Genomic DNA, 10,909 nt, shown 5'->3' with positions numbered 1-10,909 from the left:
TAACCATAAGCTTGTTTTCTATGTCTCTGAGACTGGCTCTGTTTTCTAAATAAGTTCTTTTTTTTTATATACATGATTCTATGTATAAGTGGTATCATATGGTATTTTTCTGTCTCTTCCTGGCTTAAGTAATAACAAGCGAATCCTCCTTTACAGGGTTTTAAAAAATTAGCCCTTGGAGAAGAGAGGCAAAGTCTACTTGGCCCTTGGCCTAGAATGTGGGGAGCGGGTTGGGAGAGCACCCTGGCTGCTGGTGGCCTGAATGGGGTGCATGGATAAAGGCACCTGTGCTACTCCCACCGTGCCTTTGGGTGCTATGGGCTGGAAGCAGCAGAGAGATGATAATTGATGTACAGACCCACCTCCTAGGCTCCAGCCTAAGGGATGGTGGCAGACAGGTGACGATCCAGAACCCTGAACTTGTCCTGTGTCCAGCTGAGCGAGTGAAAGGCATCCCAAATCAGTATGCCAGCGCTCTTCTGGCAGCCAGCCCGTGGGAGCCATCAGCTTGCCAATCTACTCACCATGGGACCCCAGGATGACCCTATTAAGGCAAGAGTCCTAGAGTGCCTCTGGGCTTCCAGCCGACCCCATGCACCAGGGTTGGTGGTGGAGGTAAAGGCAGAACCCCTTAATTGGGCAAGAAACAGGATGAGACTCACTTAGGTCCTGATCTAAAGTCGAGGTCCATGCCCAGAGAGCCCGCAGCCCTGGCTTAGAGAATTTCCAGGAAAGTGCTACATAGGGTGGGGACCCCTTCCTGGGTAAGGATTCTCTTGATGGGGTGGGAGAGAAACAGAAAAGTCCTGGGGGACTCCAAGGTTTCTGGTCCAAGAACAGAATAGATTTTGCTACTTTTTACTGAGACAGGATGTATGGGGAAGAAGCTGGTGGGGAAGGGGTCAGAAAATCAGGACTCAATAGGAGGGAAACTGAGGCTCAGAAAGCCAAGTCCAAAGGCATAAAGTAAGGATGTGAACCTGTTTTGTCTCATAGCCTCCAGGCAACACCACCTACCCTGGCCCCAGGGGAGGTACCATTTTTAAGCATTTGATACACTAGGCCTGGTTCTGCACGTTTCATAAATGATTTTGTTTACTCTTCCCAACAATGGACACTCTGATCCTTTTTTAGGGGGAACAAGGGGAGACTCAGAGAGATCTTGCTCAAGGTCTCAGACTGAGGGGGTGGCAGGCATCAGTCACGTGTGTACTCCCAAAACCATTTCTCCTCTTCCATCCTGGCTCAGGCTTTCCTGAGGCTTCCTCCTCCTGGAATCAGGGAGCCGAGGGTCTCATCTTTGCCATCCAAGGGCCCCAGGGCTAATTCCTACTATTTTATTTGCATTGTTCAGACCCAGCTAGCCCCAGCTCTCACCTGGTGGCCAGCTAGGAGGTGTCAGAAGTGGGGACAAAATCTTCCTGGGTCCTGCTTCCATTGCCCCACGTAGGGGGCAGAGCAGGTAGGCGTGGGGCACCCAGGACTGGCCAGACATGTGGGACCTGCTACCCTAGCTGTCTCAGGAGGCTGTTACCTGGAGAAGGCAGGGTCTTCTGGGGCTGGGACAGCTGTGAGCAGCAGGAGGCCTCTGTGTCTGCAAACTCGAATACTGGGGTTGCACTGGTAGCAGGATGCTCGTTTGCCCAGTTGGCACCCCAGCAAGTGAGCTGGAGACCAGGAGGGAGCCCCCAGTCCCAGCTCCTGGCCCCCTAACTGACCAGTCCAGGCCTAGTTATGCCCTGGCAGGCAGGTCCTCGGGGAGCAGGAGAAACACCAGAAAGTCACAATGTGGTGTCACTGTGACACTATACCCACATCTGTCATCCGCCTAATGCTTTTAAACCTGATTGATAATCTTTGCAAGGATGCTTTCCTTAGGCCTTGGGGAATAGGGGCCTAACTCTTCCATTCCTTCTACTGGAGAAGACCTTGCACTGTTGTTTTCCTCTGTAGAGTTTTCCTTCCGCAACTGAGACACTCCTTGCTCTGAACCCAATAGTCAGGGAAGACAGCACCACTGTGTTTGGATTTAAAAGATCTGAGGGAAAACAAAAAACAAAGAGATCTGAGACACTTTTGGTAAAATAATACATTTATTACCTATGATTGGCAGATAGAGTGCTAATTTATTCTCTCCATATTTCAAAATTTCAAAGTAATAAAAGAATTTTGTATACCATATAATTTAGGGTACAGCTGGGCTCAGGTGACCACTTCATTTTTCACAGAGTGGGCAGAAACAGGTCTGCAAACATTTTTTGAGGTAGGTGACTTTCAGCTGTGAGTCCTGGTCCCAGTCTTGAAACCTCAGGAGGTTAAGTTCACCACTTAATGGGGCGGGAATTCTCTCAGCCATAGGGAGGAGGTTCCAGTCAGAGAGGAGGAGAAGGCTTCCCGGAAGGCAGCGATAAAGCCTCTTGAGTAGAAATAGAGGAGACAAGGGCAGAGGGGACTGGGGCTGAACCAGAGGGCCTGGCTAGGGATGGGAGGGAGGGAGGGTGAGGAGTCCTCTCCAGTTTCAGCATTTCCCTGTGCTTACCTGGGGGTCTCCACTCAGTGGAACAGGGGCTGCCTTAGAGAAACAGCAGCAGTTAAACCTGATGGAGGAACCCTTCTAGTAGCTTCCAGAACCTGAAGACAGGGCCCAGTAGCACCCTCAACTGGACCCAGGAGATCCCAGGATGCCAGGGAGCTACAAGCCCTTGATTAACGAATGAGATGTCCCAGCCAGTGGTCGCAGCTCCTGGAAGGCACAGTCAGGCTGTTTTGCAAGGACAGTCCTTTGACTAGGACGGATGGACCTGCACGATCACACTGGAGTTGGGCAGATAAATTCTGCATTGCTCAGGCTGAAAGGTGAAGTCCTAGATCCAGTGTTCAAGAGACACAAAGCGGACACCCGTCTTGAGGTTGGAGAATACATGGCTCATCTGTAGGCAAAGAGGTGAGTCCCATTGTGCCATGGTCTTGCTCTCAAAAGCTGAGGTTGGGGCCTTCTGGCAGGAGGAATTTCCCACAGACAGCTGCGACAGCACCTCCAGTGCCCCCTGTACTTCTACAATCAGACCACTCCTCATCCAGAGGTGGCGTCTAATCCCCACTCCCCTTGAATCTGGGCGGGTTTGCTTGTAACCAAGAGTGTGGTAGACGTGATGCTGAGTAACTTTCACCTAGTGACCGCCAAGGCTGGGTCAGAAAGGCAACGCAGCTTCTGCTGGTTTCTCCGGAACCCTCATGGGGGAGCCCTGAGCCCCTGGGAAGCAGTCTGACTGGCCTGAAGCCGCCATGCTGTGAGGAAGCCCAAACTAGACCACGGACAGAGGTCCCACGGACAGAGGTCCCACGGCCAAGCTCTGAGACTAAACCAGGAGATGCTGGTCAATCACCAGCTGCTGTGTACACACTGCACCCACCCTGCCCCCAGCTCCAGCCAGTCTCTGTATGCAACTATGTGAGAGACCAGAGCGAGAAGCTCCCAGCAGAGCCCCACTCAAACCAGGAGAGGTGATAGAATCACTGCTGTTGGTATTAAGCCACTAAATTTGGGGGGCAATTTCATCATAGGCTCCAACGACCTTCCCCCTCACTCCTGTCAGAAACTCACCTCAAAGATGACACTGTTTCTATGCTGCTGAATGGGAAAAGACACAAGAGCGAAGTGGTCCAGGACGGCCCTGTTGGCATCTAGAAGCTGGACGGTTAGTTGATACATACAGTCAGTGCCTTGTCGGTCTGTCCACCTGTGAGAGAAGGGAAACCCTGAAGATGGACTTCCACCTCCATTTATTTCTTTGGGTGTCAAATGGCTTCCCTATGGATGCAAACCAATATGTGGTCCCTGGGACTAGCACCAGTGTCACCTGGGAGCCTGACCCCACTGCACACCCAATGAATCCATCTGCACAAAACCAGCTCCCCAGCTGGCCTGCCTGCACAACTGCTTCAGAAGTGATGACCTAGAGCAGAGCTCTTCACAGCACCTCCTCCCCGTGTTATTTCTTATCCATGTTTCACTGGTGGCAAATGATGTACAATGTGTACAACAATGATATCTGAGATACAATTTTCTTATCAGTCCTTTAAAAGGATCCAGGGGAATCCAAATCGATGATGGGATACCCAGCGACATTCAAAGAAACAACATCCAATGACCGTCAATGGTAAATGGGTAAATTATGGCATATTCACATAATGGAACATTATACAGCCATGACAGTAAAGTAACTGCAGCTACATGCAATTATGGGTGAACTTACATGCTATTGAGAGAAGCCAGATACAAACTATATACTGTATGGCTCCATATATGTTAAGTATAAAAATGCACAAAATTCGTCTACTGTAACAGAATTCAGAATTGTGCTACACTTGGGTTGGTAGTGATGGGGAAAGGGGCATGAGGGATGCTGAAGGTGGGGTTTTCTGGCATTTTCTGTTGTTGATGGGGGGGCTAGTATGGTGAATGTCTTCACTTTATAATAATTCATTCAGTTGCACTCCCAAGAAATGTTCATCTTTGATGTTAGAAATTAAAAATTTAAGAGTAATGAGCTGTATAAATTCACAAACATGTATCTACTTTACAGACACTTCACATCACTCCACTTCTCAGCGTCTATTTTAATTCTCCACAGAATTTTGTTCTCATGTTAATATATTTTCATGTTCTTCGGATTTACCTTTCACACTATTTGGTGGCAACCACATACAAAGAATATACATTAAAAATTTTAAATTTTCTGTGACCATAAAGCTCTCAATGTTAACACTTTTTCTTTTGGACTGAATTATTAGCTACTTGTAATTTACAGACACTGCCCCAGATTGGAGTCATCTGGAATCTTGAAGATACTTTGTAGAAAAGAATTTAGCCTGGTCCAAATGTATGGCCTTTGCCCTCTGCTTCTTTGGAATATTATGCTGACAGGAATGTCTGTTTGCCTGGGGACCTTGGGACATACTGGATGGCCTGCCAATGTGGTTTGGTAGCAATTGGCTGCATCCACATGGGTAGTCTTATAATGGGCGCCAGCCACTCCAGGAGGACTAACAAGATGACATGGGATGCATCACACAGTGTCAGTTGACTGGAGGCTGAGCTGAGACACATGAGAAAGCCCCGATAAAGGCTCAGGTGAGCTTCCCTGGTGGCAGTATCCCATGCACATGTCACACATGATGCTAGGACAGTCTTGTGTCCCGACTCCAAGGGCAGAAGAGAGCAATGGAAGTCTGGCATTGGATTCTTCCCTTGGATGCTATCCGGTGACCTTCCCCTTGGCTGATTTTCATCTTTATCTTTTCCCTGTAATAAACTAAATTATGTATACTAGTTTTCAGTGAGTGCTATGTCTTTCTAGTCAATTACTGAGCCTGAGGGTGGTTGTAGGAACCCCCTACACTGGCCACTGAAAGGCGGTCTTGGGATTGTGCCCTCTAACTTTGTAGTTGGCTATAAAATTCTGAAAGATGTTGATGCCTGGCTCCCTCACCCCAGATACTTTGATTTAATGGGTATGCAGTGGGACCTAGGCATCGGGAGCTTTATACAGTCCTGGGCGATGTCTGGCAATATTTGGGAGTCACTGATTATTACCATGAAATGGTACATCATTGCTCAAAGTAACACAAACATGCTACAATAGTTTGATAAAAGATTAAATTACAAAGAGAAGTTGATTGCAAATTCATCTGCTAGTGATAGGGAAAACTGAGACACATTGACTGACCCAAGGCCACAAAGCTGCAAAGCCAGAGTGTGAACCTGGGAGGTCTGGCTCCAGAATCTGAACTCTTACACAACCATCTGGAATTGTCCCCTCTTAAAGCAAGGAGCATCTCATCCACAGACAAGTCTAAGTTGGGCCCAAGTCCTCTGTATTGGACCTCACCTGACATCTTCCAATGCAGTTCCCTTTGGGGGCTAGGAGAGGGGTTCAGGGAGGGCACTCTGCCAACTCCTAAAGCTCTGATGGTGGTTAAGTCATTTCCTGACCTGCTATATCCTAAGGGGTTGTTGTTAGAAGGCCTGAAGGAAGCCACCCATGAAAAGTCAGCACTCAGCAAAAGGGCTGTTTTTATCATCACACTCACCAGTGAGAGACACAAATCTCAGCCTTGCCACTATCCAGGAGTTCCAGCCACAGACCCTCCTCCTCCAGGTCCAACGTTTCCTTCTTGTGACACCATCTATGAAAGAGGGAGAAAGGTGATGAGAACAGGTAAGGACTCACAACCGCCCTGGTCCCTGGAGAATAGACGCATTTACCTGTAGGTAGATGGGAAGCTGGTCTGGGAAGGCGCCCCAGGCAGGACCTCATAGTTTTCCTCCTCTGCCCAGCCATCCCCACCGCTCAGCATCGTCCACATCTGGAAGGCATCTGTTAAAAAGGTTTGTGCCCAAGTTCCTTTCTGCCCACCAGCCCAGGAATAAGTCCCAGGGGATTCCGGCGCAGCCTTGCCTCTCTGCATCCTCCCACCGGCTCCCTTGAGGACGATCTGCTTCCTGGGTTCCCCACCTGTGCCCTTAGGGTTCTGAAAGAGACTGCGTCTTATGGGTCCGCGCGCACAGACAGCTGCGGACGACCGGCCACAGGGCGCGGTGGTCCCGGGCCAGGATCTTCAGCCACAGGCCCGGGGCGTCCACCAGGGCGCGCCAGCGCCGGCACACCTGGCGGCAGCGGCCGAGCAGCGTGCGCGGGGGCAGGAGGCTCAGCACCGCCAGGAGCAGCTCCGGGGGCAGCTGGCTCAGGCCCAGCGCCTCCTCGGGTTCGGGCTGCGGAGCCGGCCTGCCCCTGGAGGCAGAGGCACGTATGGGCTCCTCGCCTGGCCCGGGTGCCCCTGCGGGAGAGTCAGTGTCAAGACGTCAGGGACCTGCAGCCTCAGCCAGCCCGGTCCCTGCCACCCGCACCCCACGACTGTCAGCCTCAACCCCGTCAGCTGCCTCCCCATCCTCACCGCCCCCCCACCCCCGCCCGGTCCTCAAGTCCCCAGATTCCCAACCAGTCCTTGCCAGCAGACTATCTCAGCCCCTCTCCCCAACACGCACCACTGCCCCTGGCAGCCAATCCCCTCTGTGGCCTCTCGGACCCCCGAGTCCTACCCTGCATCTCAGCCAGTGCTCCTCGCTGGTGGGCCTCCACTTTGCCTCACTTGCTCCCATCTCCTCCGCCGCCCTTTTTATTCACCTGCGCCTCCCTTCTTAATACCCAGCACCGTGGGCTCCCACCTCACAGCTCCATCCTCCCTCGGACCCAGTATCTGCCAGCCCTTCCCGGCCCCGGCCCCGCCCCCTTATTCACCAGACTACTCTCCTTCGGACTTCATTCGGACCACAGGGTAACTAACCACCAGCCTAACCACCAGCCGAACAGAATCGCAGACCCCACAGATGAAAGAGGGATGGGGGCTGCCAGGATCCAGAGTGTGTCACTCATCGTCTCCACTAGTGGCCCCTTGCTGCTGAACAACTGCTGTTATTTTGGTCAGGTATCCAGGCAGGAGGCCTCATATTCTTTAGCTCCTGTAAAAATTCCCATCACCTTAAAGGCAGGGCATCACTATGCCAGGGGGTCACTTCACAGGAGAAAACAGGCTCCAGCAGGAACCAAATGCATTTCTATTTGATTCTCTGATTGAGTGCTCTAACCAGCGATAACTCTAGCCAACCTTCAGGGAGTGTTTATTCTACCAGCAATGTCCTGTAGTGGTGAGTGCTATGTCCCCACTTCACAGGTGAGAAAACTAAGGCCAAGTGACCTGCCCAAGGTCACAGCTAGTAGCTGACAGAGCTGGGATTCAAACCTAGCCAGGCTACCTCTAGAATCTTTGCTGTTAACCTCTATACCAACTCTACCCAATAAAAATAAAATATGAGCTACATATACAATTTTAAACATCAGCAAGTGAAACCAGACATGGATTCTGGCTCACATGGAACTTACCTTCTAGGGGGAGAGATGTGAACAGGAGTCAGAGTAAGCCAATTATATACTGTACAAGAAATCATTAAAAATAAAATCTCCTGTGAACCCCCAAATATACTTTCCACAAATGTAGGAAAGAATGAAACAGTTTTATTATTGAAGAAGCATTAAATCAGACTGTAATGCACATGGGCCATGGGGAGCAATAAACGTGACGGGTAAATTACATGGTGTGTTGGAAGGGGATCAGCGCTGGGGGAAAGTAGAGCAGGGAAGGGAATGGGGGATAAGCCATCCGAGTGGGGAGACCCTGAATTCTGAGAGACGGATTGACTTTTATATGTGCTTAATTTCTCTTCAATATACGGATTTTCAAGAAATTGTTTACTATTGAGGTTTTCAAACAGATCCCAAAGTAGAACAGGGTAAGAGCACTGGCTCTAACAGTTCACTCTGGACCAATTTGCTTTCATCTCTACTCCCACCCACTTGCTCTCCTGGGCTATTTGAAGTAAATCTTAGAAGTCACACTACTCTGTCCATAGCAATATATTACTCCCCCTGTGCATTTAAAGAAATTGAAGTTAGTTGAGTTACAATGTTTGTATTAGTTTCTGGTGTACAAATAGTGATTCAGTTACACACATATATATATATACATATTCTTTTTCATATTACTTCTCGTTACAGGTTACTACAAGCCATTGGATATAGTTCCCTGTGCTATACAGTAGGACCTTAATTATCTATTTTTATGCATAGTGGTGTGTATCTGCCAATCCCAGACTCCCAATTTATCCCTCCCCACCCCCTTTACTCCCAGTAACCATAGTTTGTTTTCTATGTCCATGAATCTCTTTCTGTTTTGTGAATAACTTCATTTGTGTCATTTTTTTTAGATTTCATATATATGTGACACATATGGCACTTGACATTTTCTCTGACTGAGTTACTTCACTTAATATGATAATCTTTAGGTCCATCCATGTTGCTACCAGTGACATTACTTCATTCCTTGTTTATGGCTGAGTAGTATTCCATTGTGTGTGTGTGTGTGTGTGTGTGTGTGTGTGTGTGTGTGTGTGTGACATCTTCTTTATCCATTCATCTGTCGATGGACACTTAGGCTGCTTCCATGTCTTGGCTATTGTAAAAAGTGCTGCTATGAACACTGGGGTGCATGTGTCTTTTCGAATCAGAATTTTCTCCAGATATATGCCCAGGAGTAGGGTTGCTGGATCATATGGTAACTCTATGTTTAGTTTTTTAAGGAAGCTCCATACTGTTCACCATAGTGGCTGCACCAATTTGCATTCCCACCAAAAGTATAAGGTTTCTTTTTCTCCACATCTTCTCCAGCATTTATTATTAGAGCAATACATTACTTTTTAATGTACTATGTATACGGTGGGGGAATCTTTTTGATAATGAGATTATGAAAATTGATTGTGACCCAACTATGAGTTCAAAAAGTGGTTTAAAGAAACGTTTAAATAGTGGGGGAGGGTATAGCTCAATGGTAGAGTGCATGCCTAGCATGCCTAAGGTCCTGGGTTCAATTCCCTGTACCTCCACTAAGTAAGTAAATAAATAAACCTAATTACTTCCCCCTCCACACACAAAATTAAGTTTAAAAAACTTCAAGTAGAATAAAAGGGCAGATACTGACAAGTGAGTGTCCTTTCCTGTTCTTCAATTTCCTCCTCTGAGATGATCTCTCTTAATTCCTGGAATTATTCCCCATGCTGTAATCTGATTAAAAGGAAAAACATATAATTGAGTTCCAAAAGAGCTTACTGCCTGGAAGAAAAGGATTAGAGAATAATGGTTTCCAGGAGAGGAGGGTGTACAAAGCAACCCAGGGGCCTTTGGGGAAAGTTATGGGTGCATTTTGGTGTCACAGTAATGGGATGCTATTGGGAAGCTGTGCTCAGGACAGGGCCACGTGGGGGAGAATGGTCCTGGATTCCTCCTCCTAGTGAAAGTTCTGTATGTTTCCATGTAGGAGGAAAGCCTGTGAATCTGAGTCTAGAACCCAATTCCAGCTTGCATGTAAATGTAAAGTGTGTTAATAAACACTGATGCCAGGAATGCTGCTACTGGGTCAATTGGAAGATTGTTCTTGGCTTTGTTGGCACTTTATTGCTTGTGCTGCAAGTGAGAAAAACCACAGGATCTCTTCATCACGGTGGTGCCCACTGTGGGTCTTATGAAGCTTTAGGGATCCACAGAGAGGTCCCAACATCTTGGGGCACTATCAGATGCCCAGGGTAGATTTGAAAATCCGAACTCTGAATCAGGTCTGCATTTGTAACAAATTCACAAGGGATGTTGATGTCTGCACTTTGTGGACCACACTTTGAGTCACGGAATCTTATTGGGATCAAGCCCAAGCATCATTTGCATATTCCAATATGTATTCTTTTAATAGTAAATTTCTCTCCTTCTATTTCACCTTTACACTATTGGGGGCATTTTTAGAAATGTCTGTGGAGGTAGGTTTTATTAAGTGTTTTATTTCAAGATGGTAAATGCTACGTGAGAAATTATTAGTTATAATGGGGGGAGGGGGAGGTTGGCTCTGACAGAATGAAGCAATAGTGATGGCCAGATGAGGGTAGGGACGCAGGGGCATCTCCCCACTGCAGGTGTGGCTGGGAAGTTGGGGGGAAACCCTGCATACCTGATTTGCAGAAGTAGAAAATTCCTGAACCTCAGAGCACTGGGAGGCAGGCTGCATGAACATCCCAAGGACATTAGAAGCTCCACCAACTTGGCTTCCCTGCCCCTGGTTCTATCCTGTTAGCAAGAGTTGGGTGGCAAACTGGGAGGTATTTTGATTCCACTGAATGAACTGGATTAGAAAATGGCCCTTTGTATGGAGGGAGGGTCCGAGGGATCCTAGGAAGGAGGAGGTAAGTAGTTAACAAAATCTCCTCTCTCAGAGGGTGGGAGGGATTAGGAAAGAGACCACGCCCCTGAAA

At 48.2% G+C, this 10,909-nt stretch overlaps 1 protein-coding gene across 1 annotated transcript; it reads right to left on the bottom strand.

Annotated features, from left to right (window-relative positions):
* Positions 1-538: 538 nt before the first annotated feature.
* LOC116282276 (F-box only protein 27-like) lies at positions 539-7,134 on the bottom strand. Its single transcript, XM_072966402.1, has 7 exons — positions 7,103-7,134; positions 6,574-6,840; positions 6,269-6,380; positions 6,094-6,189; positions 3,605-3,740; positions 2,178-2,930; positions 539-2,038 (listed from the first exon to the last, which is right to left on the bottom strand). The coding sequence occupies exons 1-6, from the start codon at positions 7,107-7,109 to the stop codon at positions 2,865-2,867; spliced, it is 684 nt and encodes a 227-aa protein (XP_072822503.1). The 5' UTR covers positions 7,110-7,134; the 3' UTR covers positions 539-2,038; positions 2,178-2,864.
* Between the last annotated feature and the right edge of the window lie 3,775 nt (positions 7,135-10,909).

This window comes from Vicugna pacos, chromosome 9 (genome assembly GCF_048564905.1).
Source record: "Vicugna pacos chromosome 9, VicPac4, whole genome shotgun sequence".
Classification (NCBI taxonomy): domain Eukaryota; kingdom Metazoa; phylum Chordata; class Mammalia; order Artiodactyla; family Camelidae; genus Vicugna; species Vicugna pacos.
Note: the sequence above shows the minus strand (reverse complement) of the source record. Positions and strands in the feature narration are given on the sequence as shown.